This window comes from Balaenoptera acutorostrata, chromosome 5 (genome assembly GCF_949987535.1).
Source record: "Balaenoptera acutorostrata chromosome 5, mBalAcu1.1, whole genome shotgun sequence".
Taxonomy (NCBI): Eukaryota; Metazoa; Chordata; class Mammalia; order Artiodactyla; family Balaenopteridae; genus Balaenoptera; species Balaenoptera acutorostrata.
Genome location: NC_080068.1, coordinates 7,683,190 through 7,703,465, shown reverse-complemented (window position 1 = coordinate 7,703,465; position 20,276 = coordinate 7,683,190). Strand labels below are relative to the sequence as shown.

The window sequence follows — 20,276 nt, the reverse complement described above, 5'->3', positions numbered from 1 at the left end:
TTCTAGCATCCTTGTGTTCTGTTGACTTTGAGCCTTCCCTAAGTGCTCCTCCTCCAAGAGAGTTTGTATCTTGCAGTGCTTTCAGTTATAATCTGCTATTATTATCCTGAAGCCCTTTTGGTATGGTGGGAATGTAGAGTAGAAGGAAAGTATTCTACAGTTGTATGATTAAATCTCCAAGTCTTTTAGTGGGCCTGTGTTCCTGGGCTGTGGCCTTCACAGGTGTTTCTTAGCTTCCCTCCCCACCTTAGGTGAGGCAGGAAGCCTAGAAATACCTGGAGTGGGAACAGTGCCCTTCACTTAGGTAGGTTAATATGACTCTGCTAAGATATTTTCCCTGAAGAATAGGTCTTTGTATAGGAGTGTTCTAGGGCATTTCATGATGGTTACTCTTCCCTCCTCCCTAGTAGTGCCACAGTGGCACCTTTCTGAGCTGTTCATCATGAGATCTAGGTAAGTTTCCTGGTGGTGAGACCCAGGAAACTCTGGGGCCTCCACTAAGAATGCAGCCTCCAGGAAGTTCTCCGTCTCAAGCTAGGCCGTATTGTGCCTCTAATAATACATCAAAATTACTGTGTGCTTACACCAGTTTATGGTTCTAGCAGCTTCTCTGCATGTATTCTGAAATTGGCCATGCATCTCTGTAGGCATCTGTCTCTCCATATTTGGGGGTAGTAGTTTTTTATTACAACTTCATTCTCTGATGGTTCCAAGAAATATCATTAATTTTCAGTTTGTTCAGGTTTATCTTTTTGTAAGGATGGGAGTGATGGTTTCCACACTCATTACGTGTCAGTGTTTAAACTAGAAGTCCCTCACACTTCACTTCTGATGTCTTGAAGATTGGCCCAATGTATGTGCTAAGGGTTGAGTGACTACCACACTCTCATGAAGAGGCTTCTTAGCCATCACTAAAGAAGAGCTCCTCCATCTCTGGTGTGGAAATGTGTGTGTGGCCTTCCCTTCATCTGCGTCTGTATTAAGACTGGAGTAGGGCTTCCTTGGTGGTGCAGTGGTTAAGAATCCGCCTGCCAATGTAGGAGACACGGGTTCGAGCCCTGGTCCAGAAAGATCCACATGCCGCGGAGCAACTAAGCCCGTGCACCACAACTACTGAGCCCATGCGCCACAACTACGGAAGCCCGTGCACCTAGAGCCCATGCTCCGCAACAAGAGAAGCCACCGCAATGAGAAGCCCGCACACCACAACGAAGAGTAGCCCCCCGCTCAGCACAACTAGAGAAAGCCCAAGCGCAGCAACGAAGACCCAACGCAGCCAAAAATAAATAAATTAAATAAATAAATAAATAAAGAGACTGGAGTAGTCCCTGCTATTACAGTTTTCCCAAGGTTGCTGACCTGGAAGCTGCCACCTCCTCCTTTTCTAATGACCTCAGTGTTACGGCTCATACTGCTACCAAGACTGTCTCTTCAAAACCCTTCTCTCTGCACTGCCCCCAACAGAGGGGGAATAGGAGCCCCTACCTTTTCTGTGCCATTTCTTCATTCACCCCCAGGCTCCTCACAAGGCTAGAGTAACTTGTAAGACTTCACAGAAAGACGGGTGCCTCTAAAGGAATTGCAAGGTAGAGGGAGAGTTTTTAAAAAGAAAACTATGTACTAAATATATCTTTCCTATAGTCCAAGCAAAAAGCACTTAAGAATTTAAACCTTCTCTATGAGTCACCTTATGGTGGTTCCCATTTCTTAACTTTACTCAAAAGGGGAGAGCTCTTCTTTATTTTCTCATTTATTTTATTGTCAACAGTTATTTATTGGGCTCTATATCAGTTAGTGTTCCACATCTTAGAAGGCAGCTACGAACCTCTCTGTGCATTTGGGAAACCTCATACCCTTCTCGTAGAGATCAGAAGGCCCTCAGGACATACTTCCATTGCATAGCAGTAAATGTAATAAATAGTTACCTCGTGTAAAGACTACCTGGTCTGAAGACTTCCCAGCAGGCAGTTCTTGATGGTTGTTAGGACTCCATGTCTCCAAGGACAATTCACAGTTGTGTGTGAGCACTTCAAAACATCCACGGAGGCATCCAGTGTAGCAGTTGGTGTGACTTTTAGGCATGTATGTTATAGTCTTCTGAGGGTCTAGAGAGTACTCTTGGAGCACACACACACACACACACACATACACACACCTTTTCAAAAAACAAACATTAATTCTCAGAGATATTGCAGCCCCCTGAGGAAGGGAAGCATGTTCTTAACTGTCCCTTCTCTTATTTACAAGTTGTTTCTTTCATAATGGAGATTGATCTTCAGGTTTATTCTGGTGGGGTGAGGAAAGTGTTCAATTGTTGAGACATATTTCTTAAGGACACTTAGCTAAGGAAATATATAGTCAAATCTCTAAAATTTTCGTTTGAAAAATCCTTTCAAATTCTTTAAGACAAGGACTATCCTCAAGTTTCCAATTTGAGGATGGTTGTGTACATGAGGTGGGGGAGACTTTCTCAGTTACATGTATGTGGTGAAGAGGGAAGGACTTGACTAGGCCCTTAACTATACTGTACTGGATGTGGCAGGGAGTGGGCAATGTTTTAGGAAGGAGAGAGTTGAGGAGGTAGACAGCCAAGGTAGAGTCAGGCAGCTGTGCTTTTTTTCTATCTATGAGAAAAAAATGTTCTTTTTTTTTTTAACATCTTTATTGGAGTATTATTGCTTTACAATGGTGTGTTAGTTTCTGCTGTATAACAAAGTGAATCAGCTATACATATACATATATCCCCATATCCCCTCCCTCTGCGTCTCCCTCCCTCCCAACCTCCTTATCCCATCCAAAGCACCCAGCTGATCTCCCTCTGCCATGCGGCTGCTTCCCACTAGCTGAATTACATTAGTTTTGGGGCACAGTAAGCTAATTTTAATACGCTCACCTGGAGAAATCGTCTGGCCCTTCTTTCCGCCAGGCAGCGTAGCTGCAGGAACGCCACGCACATGGCGGTTACGTGGAGCGCACCCCTTGGAGCGCAGCGCCATTTACATGGATTACAATGGGAAGGAGGCCCCCTAGCGTTGTGTAGCAAAGCTGGTTGTGGCAGACTTTGGAGTAGTAAGAATTTTAATTTTCATGTAAGTTATCTGTAGTTGTATTTTCTTTGGAGCGTTGTCCAAAATCAACAGTCTCCTTCAGCTGATATTAAGTCAAATGTCTGTTCTCAAGGTCTTCATAGTACTCATTGCACTGCTATCATAAGTTGATTGACTTGTCAGTTTCCCTCTACCTGCAACTCCAGATCGCTTTAATCCCTTGACCAGTAGTTCCAAGCACGCTGTCTGGCACAAAGGAAGGGTTTGCTAAATGTTTCTGAATTAAAAGTAATTATTCTCTGTGACATACACCCAATTGCCCTGCAGTTTTTTCTTCCTAATTTTAATTTGTTGTCAATTTAGTTCACAGAGAATGCACTGTGTTTCTATTTAATAAGTTAAATATCTCCTAGGGGTAGCATATTAAAAATTAAGCTTAGTTAAATCTCAATTTCCTGTGATCATTATATAAGCTGCTCATTGCTGCATCTCATATTAGCTTGGTTCAATGGTTAGATGGTAATTGACATGAATACTTAATGACCACTTTTCCATTCTGATATATTACTAGTGATACTTACAGTTTAAAGTGCATTAGGGTTAATTATAAATGCTCATAATTTGCCCACCCTTCTGACTGACAGTATATTCTTACACCTCAGAATATGTTGCGCACTCCAGACCTGTGTAGGAAGAATACTGGTCTTCAGAGGCTCAGCAATCACCATTATTAACCCTTCCGTTATCTCAAATCTATAACCTAAACTATTTCTGGAATCTCTACTTTGTCATCCATGTTGCCAAAAAGATCGTTGTGAAGTGTAACCTAAAGTCTGAGTGTTTTGTGATAACAGAGAAGAAGATATTCTCTTTAGCAACTATCACAGTCTCTTACCCACAGGAATTTACAGGATGAGGCAGTGGACCTCTCCTTTCTTCCCTGTCTCCCTCTCTTTCAACTCACCGGCACCTGTGCTGCTTCCTTGGGGGCCACTGAAACATTGGTTTCTTTCAGATATGATTCTTCGACTCAGAAGTAGCTGGTAAAGTGGGTGGATGCACATTATACTAAGCACGTCATTAGACAAAGCTTTTCTCTTATAAGATGATGTGAATGTCCACATGTAGTAATGTAACCATCAGAGGCCTTTCTTATAATCTCACGCATTCTTCATTCATATGATAAAAAGGTGAAGTGATGCTGTCTAGTTAGATTGCTCTGGTCATTTCACACATTTCACTTTCTTTGTGAATATTCCTATGAATATGTCCAAGTTCAAAGAGAAGCTTTCCAGTCTTCCAGGCCATAGCCATGTATCATGTTTCTTTTCTGTTTTCCCACAACAGACAGGACAGTGTCCATGGTAAATATTCGATGATGATTATTTAGGGAAAAAGACTATGTATTTAACTGGTTGAATTATTTAACCTACTTAATCATCCTAGAATTAAGATAATATCTGTTCCATGCAAAAAAAAAAAAAAAAAAAACTAGAACACAGCTGACGTTTTATTATACTACATCAGCAGGTGTAGTCCAAAGTTTAATAGCCCTGTCACGATGACTTGTTCAACAAAACAGTTCAGAAAGATGGTTTGCACAAGCAAACTTCAGGGAGGACGTCTAAGATCAAAAGGGGCAGGCAGTCACCTTGGAGTTGAGCATATAAGTTCACAAATTCAAAAATTAGGGAGTCAGGAAGATCCTAGTTATGCTTGGGTTTTAAAATTCTCGAGAATATTGCATTGAATCTGACTCAAATAAAAAATGAACGTAATCTTCCTCTTAGGGCTTTTCCATGCCTACTTCAGTACCTACAGTATAGTAGAGGCTCAAGAAATACTTAAGGATTAATGTTGACTGAATAAGGAGGAATATAGCTATGACCACCACCATCACAAGAGAAGGCTGCAAATGAAATTAAACTGCTTTATTTACTCTCAGAAACTGAATAGGAAATAAGAAGCCGACTGCTTTAAAAAACATATCCCAGAATGGATACTGATGATATAATTTTTGTGGGCCACTTTATTATGCTTTTTATTCATGCATGAATTCAACATTTTATTATAAGCACTAAAGTGATATATTTAATTATGGAGTTAAATTTTTTTTTTTAATTGCCAAATGACTTACAAGTAGAACATTTGTTTGTACTTGATTAAACTGTTTTGGTCATTATGTATCAATTCACTCCCTGCTTTTGAATAAAGATACTCATTTTCATTTACTGTTAGTACACTTCAAGAAATGTAATTAAAAACTGATGACTAACCAAGATACTGTGTACCAGGAATGTGGAAATATTTACTTTCTGTGGAATGCAAATTAGTTGGATATGCAGATTTTGTATTGCATAGATCAGAGTTTTCAAATAAAATCTCAAGCAATGTGTTTGAAAGGGCAAACATTAATAATTTGTTGCTCATTCACACAATTGTTTTGAAGCTCCCCTCCCCATTTTCCTGCACCTCAGATGAATGATTCACTCATATAAGATTGCCAGTCTTATTTAAAAGGCCATTCCATTGAGTATCTTAGACTTAATTTTTATGAAAGTTTTTTAAAAATAATTTCCAATTTACATTGTTCAGGTCCATTTCACTTGAGTATTTTGTCATTTAGAGTAATAACTCATCAATCCGTTAATGAAAACGTTCTTAATGTTACTTTTCTTAGTCCTATGAAATGTGCTATTTTGAACCTCTGAAATGTTATAAACCACCAGATTGCTAATTGCTTTGGATGCTGTGAAAAATAATTACTCCACATTATTTTTGATATTTAATTGACAGTGTAATGCATTTAACTAAAGATCTGCAATGAACTATTTCTAATTACTGAGGGTGGTGGAGTGGAAAAACTAGGCTGTAAAACTTTACAAGGAAACAATGTTTTCTTCATTACATTAAAAGTTATTGTTGATATAACTTTTTCAGAGACAAACAAAAAAATTCCTTAAATGGGAAGTTCTGGAAAGCTAGAAAGAGTTGTGGAATATTTCTATTCATGATATAGTAAGGAGATTTTTAAAATTATTATTTTAATAGATTGGTGATGAGTGTCATATACTAATTTTACCATGCTTGCACTAAAATTTCTCCTTCTTTAGTTGGCAGAATTTTATGAGAGAGATAGTCATGCCACTGCCAGAATGAGTAATGTTCATCACTGGCCTGTGTTCAATTCATTCTGCATCTGTAGGACATTCAGCTGAAAAGCTATGCCAAATTTTAGATATTGAAATATGTAGATATATCAGGAACTGAGTCTGTTCTTAGCTCTCAAGGTAAGAACTTCTTGTTAGAAACTGATCTTTGAAAATAACTTAGAACCTGATGCAAGGAATTCCCACCATCTACAAGTGTCACAAATCGGGGTGTAAAACGTTAGGCTCTGAGTAAGACGTGTACTGTTTTCATTGCCTGTGGTTCTGAGGTCATTAATGATCAGTGTATTCTTCTTTTCCGCCCTGTAACACCTGGCTAAAATAAAGTGCCTCCACTGGTATTACATTAAATTGCTGATTTCATTTCAATGATGTACATTTTCCAAAAACAGACATCTAAAACAAGTGACCTGTTTCAGGGAATGTAAATTATTTTCAGAATTTCAGAAATTGAAAAGGGATAAGAGGAAGGAGAAAATGCTGGGCTGGTGTGAAGCGATAGCGCGTAACCCTCGCAGGATCCCTAACAACACGCGGACCCCCGAGGGCTCAGAGGAGTGGGCTGACGCCTCGCAAACCTCCACACTGGTGAGTGCAGCCGTGGTACCTCCGATGGCTTGTGCGAACGGATGCGGAGGGAATGGGGAGGGGGCCGGGAGGGCTTCCTCAATAGTTCTCTGCTTTACAATGTATTATATTGCTCATATAGACGTCGCTTAATCAACGGGTAGTAATAAGAACATCTTAATTTCATAGAATCTAGAGTTTAATTCAGATTAACAATTTCTTTCTGTTTCTTTGGACATCGCCCGTCCGTTATGTCAGGGACCTTACAGAGACATTTAAAGTTTATACCTTGCATTCTACACTTCGGTAATGGCATCAATGGAGCAAAACAAGTAACGTTATCCAAAAATAATGAAAAATCAGAATGCTACCTTCTGTATTTTCCTATATCGAATCCTTTTTAAAGGCATTTTTTAGAATATATAGGATTCAAAAAATTATAATTTTGATATAAAATCGTGAATTAATTGCTAAAATGATTTGAAGACCAAATCAATAACATACTCCTTCTTGTTTTGTTTTCTGCTTTAAGTTTACATGTTCGGCTTCAGCTAGCTTTTATTTCCCAGTGATTAGGAAAAGAGAACTCATTAGCAAAAGGAGTTTTATAAGTTCTTTGTTTAGATTTTGGCTGCAACATACTTCATTTTGATTTAAGGAAGGAAAATTCCATTCAATCTCTAAGTTTTAAATTGACATGTTAGTTGTATTTTAATTGCTATTTTACCATTTTATAAGAACACGTACTTTAATTAGCCTGATTTATTAGTTGGTGAACATATAATTAAATATAAGCAAAGGTTTTAGGTTTTTTTTTTACTTTTGAGTTATTTGATAATTTCTATCATTTTACATAAAAACAATGGTCCTGAGCAAACATTATTGAGTGAATTTCAAGAGAAACCATCGAAAGGAAGAGGCTTTCAATAGACAAAACATAGAAATGGGAATTCTGTTTAATTCCATCATCTTAGACTGTAGGGAGAGGGCTGAGGGTATGAAGAAAGTATGCAATGTGATTGGACAAAGTTCTAGGGAATACATTCTTTGAAATTATTATCTGCAGTGTTTCATCTCACTCATATGCTCTTTTGTAAATTACTGTTTTCAATAAAACTGCTTGGCATGAGTTAACACCATTTAAATACACATGTTGCACAATATTTATACATAAAGCTGGATTTTGTAGGTACCATGCAATAACTAAAATTTTTTAAATAAAAATATTACTTCTGTGATGTCATTAGAGTGGCTTTAGTGCTTAATTCCTATTTCATAGAACCATAGATCAAAACCATTAAAAAAATCTTGAGCAAACATTTGGCCTGACTTTCTCTTATAATTTTGGATAACCTAATATTAGCTTCATTTTACAAATGTGTAGTGGTCCAGAGAAGTTACGTGACTTTCCCCGTGTCACTTAGCTAGTAAATGTCACTTCTAGGATTACTAGAAGCCTGGCTTCTGAAGGTAAGGCATACTGTATTAGGGCAATAGTCTTCAGTCACTGTAACCTAACCCCCAAATCTCAGAAAAATAAAATATTCCTTATGTCATAGCTCATGTGTCTGGGGCAGCTCTCCTTGGAGGTTCACTGTCAAAGGTTAACTGATTATTCAAAGACTCCATCCATCTTTTTATGCTGCCTTCTTAAGTACATGGCCTCTTAGGTCACTGAGGAAAGGAAAAGGCTGTGCAGTCCATTGTGCATGAGCTATTACGGAGCAACCTGAAACGTGTAGACATCCTTCCATTTGCCAAAACCTAGTCTCACAGCCCCATCTGAACTGCAAGGGAGGCTGGCGAATATCAGGAAGCCATGTGGGCAGGAAAAGCAGATAAGGACATCTCTGCCAAAGTCCACTCTTCTGGTCGCCAAACATTGATGTTATGTTTCCACTCTTTCATTAAGAAGGTTATTATTTTCCAAGAGAGATAACTAAAAATTCTTTCAGTCACTGGATTCAGTTCAAATTCATGGTCCCTGGTTATTCATTGTCCTCATCTAATGATGATGAGGGTGAATCACCTATAAATAAATGATTTATATTTTGCAACCAGCTCCCAACATACATATATATATACCCAATATGAAGGAGAGGAGTAGGAAAAGGGAAACCACAATAAACACTCACATTTGGAAAGAGAAAGAATTAAATGTACATGGAAGTCAGTGGTGTATTCCTGCTGGACAGACATTGTCAAGTCTCCCTGACCTCTAGGTCAGGGAGGATCCTTGAATTGGCCTTGACCCTGCTCCCTGGGGGATCTCCCTTGTCCATGCTTTTCTCTAGCCTCTGGATACGCCCTCTGGGAAGTTCTTCCTCTTCTATTATTCTCCTTGTCCACATTTAAAGTGCCTAATGAAACTTGTATAGCCTTAAAATATTTTATTTTCCTGTTTGGGGAAAACTATGGAACCAAGAGTTGTTTTAAGTCTTAAGAATTTCAAGGCTCATACTGCTGGAATCATGGTATTTCAGTACGACAATCCTCTGAAATCTGCCAGGGTTCTGATCTCCTTGCTTCCTGATAGTCCGTGTGCCTAGCAAAGTTCTATCTTGGTTGTGCTTGATTTCCAGTTCTCCATGTCTCTATCTCAAGATGATCATATCTTGAAAAACAGGCAGGAGGACCACATCTTTAACTTCTTTGTCCGGAGATGCTTTGTTCAACTGAGAGGGTCCACTCGGTGTCAGCTCTAAAAATCATATTAGCCTTGAGTCACTTTATTCAAATGTAACTTTTCATTGGACCTTTGTTACTCAACACTCACTTCAATGGCAGGTCTACCAGTTGGGGTTTAGAAGAAGCCAGGCATTGGGTCCAACAAACCTTGAAACTTTCGGATTCTCTCTATTCCTGGTCAGATCTGCTTTCACACAATCCACTTAGTTCCTGAACTCACATTTCTCCTGTAACACCTTGCTGAATGTAGCTGATAGCAGTTAACATACATTATTAAGTTCTGTTTTTCAATCTATTTTGAGTGTTGCCAGCCCAGCAGGCCCAGGGTCTGCTCTTGAGTTAATTCAAATAGAGATTTTGCCAACAGTTTTGCCCAAACATCAGGCAGATAAATAGCTTTCTACCTTTGTAATCAGTTTCCTCCCTCCCCGTTGCTTACACATGAAACAAATGCCACATATTTTAGACTTTTCTTATGGTAGCACAGACTTTGGCTGCTGATTTCTGTATTCGGATAGTTATAAAAGTTGGGGTACAGTCAAGAAAACAGAAACAGGCAATTTTAACAGAATATATAATGTGAAAAATTATTTAATCTGCTATTGGGAGATTGAAAATGTCAGAAAGGTACACACGTTTGGTAACTGCAAGAAGTAGCGACCACCCATGCAGAGGAGTCACACAAGGAGGAGACTAGAGCTACTCAAACCTAAAAGGTTGACGGAGGGACCCCTCAGAACTGCACCCCGACTCTGAGGAGGGGTGCTTCTCATCTGATGCAGGAACCTTGGAGCTCAGAGGAAGGGCCCTGAAGATCTAGGACCCAGACCCCTGAAGGGGATGCACTTCTCAATCCTTATATATTCAAGTGGGGGGAAGGGGCTGGTGCAATAAAGGTAGTTCAGGGAGTGTGAAAAAAACTTAGAAACTGGACCCACCTTCCGCTGCCGACTTAAGTCTTGTGGGAAAACACTAACAGAAACAGAGCCCTCTCTCCTCTTGTCTTCTGGTTTCTTTTAGCACTAGCATTGGCAGAGCCTGACCAAGAAGTAAATGTCAAAGGAGACATCTGGTTTGAAGGCTCCCAGCTCCAGCATCTCGGCGTAGAATACAGGAGAACGGATTTAGGGCTGAGTGATATTAGCTTAGTAATCAGTATGGAAAATTAAGAATGGAAGCTTTAACGAACTCAGAAATTTCATAGGCTTAGCATCATAAAGGTTTGTTTTCACTCATGGCTCAGTCTGATCCAGGACGTTTGATCCTCAGTGAATGCAGAGATCTCTGCTGCTCGCATCTCCCAGGGCTGCTGTCTTAAACACAGGCCTGCTAGTAGTGAGTTTATCAGATAAGGGGTGGAGTCTGAATGGGTGACTGTGTAGATATCAGTTTAGGTTTGGAAGTGCTAAGCATCACTACCCTGATGCCGTTGGGTGGAACCAATGACATACCCCAGTGTATCTGTCAGACTGATGGGAAATAAGGTCTTCCTATATGACCAGAATAGGGAAATTGAGAGCATTTGGCCAGCCTCTACCACAAATGCGTTCATTCTTTGAGTGCTAGCAGTTTTGTACCTGCCTTTCCATTTTATATCCCCAGGCTTTAAGTCTATTACTCTCTGCTGTCACCCAGAGCATTTGAGGCTTTTCTGTACAAATCATACCCCATCTAATGATGATAAGGGGGCGGGGGGAGGAGGAGAAAAAGGAGGTTGAGGAGGTTGTGGATGATGATTATTTGCCAGGAGCTTTTCTAAGCATTTCACACACATTCCCGTTTGTAATACTACAAGGATCCGGTGAGGTAGGCATGATTTATTATCCCTATTTTGTGGATAAAGAAACTGAGCTGTAGAGAAATGTAAAACCTGCTGAAAGTGACTTAGGTAATGACTGGTGAAGCTGAGATTCCAATAGTCCAAGCAGTCTAAAACCAGAGGGCTGCTCTCCTGTCTCTCAGGTTGGGGGAAAAAGTCATTATTTGAATCGTATACATTTGGTTAAACACAAAGATTGTAAAGGAGATAATAATACATTACAGTGTGTGACCTAAAAACAAATAGGGCCTTTTCTTTATAATCTCTTGATTACATGTGTCTGTTAGCTTACTCTCTGCTCTGCATTGACTGACATATAAATATGGCCAGTATCACCATTGCATCCTCAATAACTGACCTAATTGAAAAAAAATAGCACTTTTTTTCATCTATAATGCAGTTCAAACTATCTGCTTTTTAAATTCAGAAAGTGCTTACTTAGCCTGAAATCCCTAAAGTTGAGTAAAAACATTGAAGGGTTTGAGAGATACTTATTAAGCAACCATCTTCATAGTTTTAACCTATAGGGTGAGGGAGCCCTTTGTATGACGGGCAGGGAAGAAACCTTTCAAATTTATTGTAACACAAGTTTACATGTTAAAAAGAAAACAAAAAAATACCTTATACTGACTATACCCTTAAGCAATTTCTTGAATCAAATCAGAGTTCAACATTAAATTCAAAATGAGAACAAAGGATATCATAAGAAATAGAAATAAGAGGGTGAAAGATTTTATGAGGATTGGAGTTTAAAAAAAATCTATGGAAGTCAAAATAAGGAGATCGAAAAATGTCATTTCAGGTAGTCATCAATGACTCCAGAAAAAATTACTTTCCTCTAATCAGTGATGGTTCTTTAAGGCTATAAATAGACTATGGTTAGGTAGAAAAGAAGAACAAAGTGTCACTCTGTGTTAGATGAGGTGATTTGCCACTTTCAATCATGTATGCGTCAGCTCAGGGCACATTTTCCAGGCTTCTGTGTCCATGGTCTGGGATGAGGTACTTGCTGCTCTAGAAAAGACTGAAGATACTAGATAAGGAAGCTTTCAAGGAGAAGTATGTTTCATATATATATACACATATATGTATATAATTATTTGTAATAAGATATATTTATAAAGCTTTATAATTTTCAAGCAGTCTTTATGTCCATTGTGTCATTATAGCTCACAACCATACTGAAATTCAGGGGTCCGCAACCTCCAGGCCACGGACCGGTACCGGTCGATGGCCTATTAGGAACCAGACCGCATAGCAGGAGGTGAGCAGAGGGCAAGCAAGCGAAGCTTCATCTGTATTTACAGCTGCTCCCCATTGCTTGCATTACCGCTGTATTTACAGCTGCTCCCCATTGCTTGCATTACCGCTGTATTTACAGCTGCTCCCCATTGCTTGCATTACCGCTGTATTTACAGCTGTTCCCCATTGCTTGCATTACCGCTGTATTTACAGCTGCTCCCCATTGCTTGCATTACCGCTGTATTTACAGCTGCTCCCCATTGCTTGCATTACCGCTTGAGCTCTGCCACCTGTCAGATCAGTGGCAGCGTTAGATTCTCATAGGAGCGCGACCCCTACTGTGAAGTGTGCACGCGAGGGATCGAGGTTGCGCGCTCCTTATGAGAATCTAATGCCTGATGATCTGAGGTGAGGCTAGCGCGCTGGGGAGGGACTGCAGATACACATTATGATTAGCAGAGAGGTTTGACTGCACAGAGACCATAATAAATCAATGCACTTGAATCATCCCCAAACCATCCCACCGCCTGGTCTGTGGAAAAATTGTCTTCCACGAAACCAGTCCCGGGTGCCAAAAAGGTTGGGGACCATTGCTGAAATGTACACAATACAATTTAATTATTCAAATACATAATGAAGCAGAGATGCTGTTAAGAGTTTAAGTAGTTCACTCCAAATCATAAGGACCCAGGTCTTCTAATTTCCAGGTTATTTATATACCACACCCATTATGAGAAGTTGATAGTGTTTTTGGCATAATATAAGTGAAAATAGTGCAACTCAAAAAGGTGAAGTAATTCACCCCGGTGGCAAATCAGAATTTGTGATTTCTGATTTCTGTCTAATTTTAAACCCCAAGATTTTTCCAACTTGCTGTAAACTCTTTCTAGGAATAATATAACTTAATAATACACATTTTAGAAATCAAATTTTCAGCTACTGGACAACTAAGTACCTCCTTACATAGCCTGATAAGTATTTATTAATGAAACAAGCAGCTGAAAGATTCATGCTTAATTACGGCATAACCTTATTTTCAAAATAAGGTTATTTTCAAAATAGAACAGTTGTGTTGAAGGTTAAAGTTCCATAGTTATTAAGCTTATGAAAAATCAGAAATTAAAATGATGCACTTTTATTTTTGCTTCTTTTTGTATGTTTTCATTGAAAAGCCATACCATCATCAGCTTTTTTGTTGTTCTTGTTGCTCATAGACTTTACTAGTATTTTCTTTGGTTTATATTAAACCAGCCCACTTGGCCATTTGTGTAATATAGATGAAATCAGCCCCTGAACTTGAGACTTCTGCATCTGGGATCCCATTCTTTATGATCTAGTGAACAATGGCTGGATATCATACAGAAAATGAATGCATGCCTAGAATTTATGTAACTTTAATTAATTACAAGTGAGCCTGCCATTTCAAAGAACGATAATATCACAAAAGAGCAAAATTAGATGAAAACATAAAAGAAAGTCAGGTAGAGCTTTTGCTATAGACAGATGGATATAACATCTTTTTCCTTAGTCTGTGCCAAGATTTGTAATGTTGATATCATTTGCTGCTGGAAATAGCCATATTATCCAAGTCTAGTAGGTTGAAGTATTTTGTATTCAAAATTAACAAAATGTTTTAAATCATTTGCCTTCTATGCATAACTTTCAGCAACGGTGTTGTTTGAATTGATTAGAGTATGGTGTATTGAATGTAATATATAATATTTAATCATTAAATTGGAGTGAAGGAATACATCCTTTTGATCAATGACCATAATATTTGATCCAAGTCAACTATCTTTATGCAAGAATGGTAACAAATAAAATTGAGGGAAAAAGGAATCTGCTTCATAAATTAGTAATATGGAGATGATGTTTATTACGCAAATGAAGGAGATGGGAACAGGGAGTATATGTGTATTCCTAATAGATCTAGATTATATGCGAAAAGCTTCTTTTCGTAGATCCTTGCATGGCTAGCTTCTTCCTTCAAGACTTGGCACGTCTACCATAGCAGCTTTGACTGGAGCTACTCCTGATTTTCATCCAGCTGTGCCTCACCCATTCCCTCTCTACACCAATTCTGATTTTCTTTTTTCTTTTTAATAGATTCATCCTAATCTGAAAATAGTTACAGAAATATGAATGCATGTTGGTTTATCTTCTGTTTTCTACACTAGGATATAAGATGAAAAGGGACGATCTGTCCTGTTTACCTCTATATCCCTGGTGTTTGGAACAGAATAGGAACTTAATAAAATTTGTAGAATGGATAAACACCTTGAGCAGACAGCATGAACTGAGAGAAAGCGAAATTATTTTTTGTTTACAAAATTCTATTAAGTACGATATCTCATATTAAATCCCTTCTTATTAGAAATGCCTATGCCTTAAAATACGGAAAAACTAGTCTGAAAGATCAAACAATTCTGAGATAGTTTCTATGACAAAAATACCTAAAGTTTTGGAAACTGAAATCATGATTATAAAAACTACATTCTGTTGGAATAAGGCTCCCCTTTGGTAAGAATTTAAAATATTTCAGATAGCTTCCCCAGTGCATGAGACAATGAAATGTAAATGCGTCCTTATTAAGAAAACACATTTACCGATTACGGTTTACCAGAGTCATCTTCCTTACTCTCTTTCCAGTTATCCCCTCAGTCTATTTTTAGTCTTATCAGGCTGAAGGAAATCATGTATCTGCCTACAGCAAATGGACTGGTATTGCCCCACAAACATAACCTCTCTTAGAAACCAAATAAACGGTAAATAAAAAGAGGAGTTTGAGTATATTAAATTTCTCATTAAACATATTGACTTATTTTCAATAGGTTCACCCTTATTTCTTTCAGTCTCTGAGCAAGTGGGCCAGCTTCTCATTGTGTGATAGCCTTTACACATTCTGAAAATAAATAAGTCAGGGCAGATAGAGTTTGCAAGGTTTTTTTAACCTCATTTTCTTCCTCCCTTGCATTCTTTCTTATTTGATCGTTTATCAGTTATTGCATTTAATTGCTATTACAAAGCCTTTACTAAGTACTGCCAAAGGCAATGGTGAATGAAATCTAAATTTTTATTAGAATAACTATAAAAAACAAAGGAGGGAAATGGCATAAAAGACATTATGCCTTTCAAGAGCTTTGATTTTTGTAAGGAAGTAAATCATTAAAAATATATCCCAGTGGTTTTTATGGAAACAGATTGAACTGAAGAATGCAGAGGGGAGAGACTGGTGCTCAAACATCACATCACAAAGAAAGGTTACATTCGCTGTGCAGCTTAAAGTAATGCATTAACTTTAATTGTATAGTTACTGAACAATGTCAAAACATGATTATTCACAATAGTAATGATTGATCTAAAAATGCTTCTCAGAGGAAGAGATCTTTTCCTCTACAGAGTAAGTCACGAGATCATATTCAGAGCTGCTCTTTGTCAAAACGTGTCATGTCTTTCTGTTTCATTTAGATATAAATTAAATTGTGAGCTCCTCAAAAAAATGTTTAATTCTCAATGGTTGTTTAATTCTACTGTCTGTATAGTATTTAGAATGTACTGATTTTCCAATATACTGATTTAATTATCTGAGACCCAATGGTCATTTTTGTGTGTACCCAGATAGACAAGTGTGGAGTCGAGGTGCCTTCTTTCTCTCCACTCACAAGTGATACAGACAGCAAGTTGTCTTCTTTGTGTTGGTTTTTGTGGGAGTGTCGTCATGTTTTATAGCAAGGGACCAGGCAGGACACATTGATGTGATATTTGTCAAGTCAGCTTGTTTTGGCCTCAGGATAAAAAATTGTACCTGGAAATAAGTGGAACATGTCAGAGTGGTCCTGAAGAATCCAAGCTATTTCTGTGCAACAATCTTCTTACTCAATCTTCTTACTCAAATAGGATAGAGTTCATTTATATCTCAGATACATTTATATCTCAAAATACAATTACCAATAACATAATAAGAGTATTTTTAATGCCTGTTCTATGCTGACGAGTTTAGATGTGTATCTCAAAATGTCCTGGTAACCCTGAAAGCAAGTACTGCTGTTCTGTTGACACCTACAGAGAAATGAAGATGCAGGAAGATTAGAAAAGTGGCAGAACAGGAATCCAGAGTTCTATGCTACTTCATAGAATGTACTTTGTTCATTGAAATATTTGATAGTCACATCATTTAATAGGATGATGCTTGACCTAGAGCAGCTACCCTACTAATTCATCACTACGGTCATTGAAAGGCCTGATGAATGAATTGTTTGACACCCAGGGCTGTCCATTGTTGAGTTTCAGTTTGGGACTCCAGAGCTGTCTGTTGTCATGGAACAAAATAGGGGTAAGTTAGTCTCGGGGGAAATTGAGTGATTCAGAGCTATCTGAATCACAGTTACCACCCAGCTTATAATGTGTCTTCATTTATTCATTTAACTACTCTGTATTGATAGTTAGCTTTGTGTGAAGCCGTGCACTATGCAATAAATATACAGTACTGAAAAAAAAAGACAGTCCTTATCCTCAAGAATCTAGGGAAGAAAACAAATAAATGAGTCAGTCAAAGGTAGGATAGGACAGGGAGTAAACATAGGGCGTTAGAAGACCCCTTAGGTGACGCTGGTCCAACTGTGGGAGTTCAAGTTCCCCGTAGACACTGAGAGTTGGAGATATGAAGAGGATGGTGGTAAGGAGGGACGAGAAGGGGCATTCCATGACCCTGTGTAAACCATTTGTCATGTGAAAATCATTATATTTGTTCAATTGTATAAAAAGCAAAAAATTTTCTAATTTATGGAGACAGATACTTAGATCATTGAATATCAACTTTCTTCTTCTCTAATATGGGAATTTTAAGGCTATAAATTTCCCTCTGTGCAGCTTTTACTTTATGACTTATTTGGTAGAGGAAATATATTTTTTAATTATCATTTGATGTAAAATATTAATAGTTTCATACTTTCATTACAATTTTTTTTATCTCATAGGATATTTTTTGAATGGATTTTTCTTGTTTTCTGTTATTTTGTTTTTTGCTTTTTATACAATTTTTAAAGGTTACACTCCATTTATAGTTATTACAGAATGTTGCTATGTTCCCTGTATTGTACAGTACATCCTTATAACCTGTCTCACACCCAATAATTTGTACCTCCCACTACCCCACCCCTGTATTGTCCCCACCCCTCACTGGTAACCACTAGTTTGTACTCTCTCTCTGTGAATTTACTTCCTTTTTTTGTTATATTCACTAGTTTGTTGTATTTTTTAGGTTCAACATATAAGTGATATCATCATTTGTCTTTCTCTGTCTCATTTATTTCACTTAGCATAATGCCCTCCAAGTCCATCCATGTTGTTGCAAATGGCAAAATTTCATTCTTTTATATGGCTAAGTAGTATTCCATTGTATACATATACCACATCTTCTTTACCATTCTTCTGTTGATGGACACTTAGGTTGCTTCCATACCTTGGCAGTTGTAAATAAAGCTGCTTTGAACATTGGGGTACATGTATCTTTTCAAATTAGTGTTTTTATTTTTTTCAGCTATATACCCAGGAGTGGATTTGCTAGGTTATATGGTAGTTCTAATTTTAGTTCTTTGAGAAACCTTCATACTGTTTTCCACAGTGGCTGCACCAATTTACATGCCCATCAACAGTGTAGGAGGGTTTCCTTTCTCCATATCCTTACCAACATTTGTTATTTGTGTTTTTCTTTTTTGATGATAGCCATTCTGACAGGTGTGAGTGATATCTCATTGTGGCTTTGTTGCAGTTCCCTGATGATTAGCAATGTTGAGCATCTTTTCATGTGCCTGTTGGCCATCTGCATTTCCTCTTTGGAAAAATGTCTGTTCAGTTCTTTGCCCCATTTTTGCAAAAGATATGACTCATAAGGGATTAATATCCAACTTGTATAAAACAGCTCTTATAACTCAACATCAAAAAAACAAACAACCCAGTTAAAAATGGGCAGAAGAACTCATAGGCTATTAGAAGTATACTTCTTAGCTTTCCAACATGGGGGGGGGTGATATTTCTGATTATCATTTTATTATTGATTTCAATCCTTTTAAATTTGTTCAGATTGCTTTATATGCCACCAAATGGTAATTTTGGTAAATGTTCAAGGCCCCCATTCTCTTGGAAAGAATGTACATTTTACAATTATCAGGTGCAGTGTTTTATAAAAATCAATTAGCTCAAGCTAGTCAATAATGTTTTTCAAAGATCTTATACCCTCGCTGATTTTCTTTTTCTTTGTTTTTTCTAGCAGTTCCAGGGAGGTTTCTTAATATTTTTCAATATGATTATAGGTTTATCTTTTTAATTTTGCCAATTTTGCTTTATATAATAATTTAATTATTCATTTCATAAAATTTTAATTGTATCTTCCTGGTGTAGTGACCATTTTATAACTATAAAATATTCTTATTTAATCATAGTAACAATTTTTTCCTTAAAGTTTACTTTGATGTCTGTTTAACTACACCAACTTTCCTTTTGTTAGTTTTTGTTTGATATATCTTTTTTGAACTATTAATACTTTCATTTTTCTCTATTCTTATATGTAAGTTGTGTCTCTTATATAGAGCTTTTAATAGTTGTGCTTATTTATCCACATGGAAATATTTGCTTTTTAATTGAGTTTAATCTGATGACTTTTAATTTTGATGTTTAAATCTACTATCTTAGTATTTTCATGTGTGTGCCAACTGTTTCTTTGTTCCTATTACTTTAATTCAAATTATAACTCTGTGGCTTCCTACTTGTATAATCATGGGCAAATTCAGGCTCAGAATGTTTAAATGATTGGATCAAGTCTCATAGTACTGGGATTGAGAATTCAGCCCTGCCTGCTGCAAATACTGCCTCTAATTGTGATTCACGGTATTTTCATTTCTGAATCTGCCACTGACTAGTGGTGTGTCTTTAAGTTAGATACTCAACTTCCCTGTGATTGTAAGGATTTACTGTCCTCCCTACCAAAAAAACATTGCATTCTTATCTCTCCAAAACAATCCTGTGGTATATTTAGAGCAATTATTAAAACCCACAGTAGAATGGTTTGCTTCAACTTGCTCACCTAAAATTCAACCTCCTCAGTTTGTTTTCCAGTTACTCTGAGAGTGTTCAGGGGGGCTGAGTCCTTTTGAGCTCAGAAATAACTCTCTCAGATTCTCCAGTCACAGCCCCCTGGTCAAGCAGCCTCTGAGCTTTTTGCTGCCAGGGGCCACTTGGTATCCCTGTTTTGGGGGAAGACAGTTTCTTCTGCTGATGATTACTGTTTCTACTACTCTGTGAGCTTCGGCCATTCCTCATTTCTTGTCTTTGTCTACCTTATTCCAAAGGTGACACTTGATTCCTCATAACAGAGAGACTGGGGTATGTCTTTTAACAAGCCCTAAGTGCAGGGTAGAGAATAAGTGTGCATCAGAAGAAAAATTACAGCTATTAGGTAGGTATGGATCTGAAGATGGGTCCCTACAAAGCCAGCTTCTTCCAGTTACATGGAACTCTTCCTGCAAACACTCTAATTAGCTTCATGCTAATTCCTGACACTAGAAAAAGAAGTAAATATTTCATTCAATCTGGCCTAAGACCACCATATGTTGTTCATCACCAGCCTATCCAAGGGAACTGTGCCAAACCAAGTCAGTCCATTTTTATTTCTTCTTTCAAGAGACTCATTGTTATGTTACTTTTCCCATCTCACAGATGGAGAAGCTGAAATGAAGATGTTTGAAG

At 37.8% G+C, this 20,276-nt stretch overlaps 1 protein-coding gene across 2 annotated transcripts in view; it reads left to right on the top strand.

The window, feature by feature from the left end:
- Positions 1-20,276, top strand: part of MARCHF1 (membrane associated ring-CH-type finger 1) — a 456,345-nt gene that overhangs the window by 128,352 nt on the left and 307,717 nt on the right. For both annotated transcript variants that reach the window (XM_007184128.2, XM_057546274.1), the window contains exon 2: positions 6,657-6,805. In XM_007184128.2, the coding sequence (XP_007184190.1) occupies positions 6,695-6,805 (111 nt within the window). In that variant the 5' untranslated portion in view covers positions 6,657-6,694. The remainder of the gene's footprint in view (positions 1-6,656; positions 6,806-20,276) is intronic.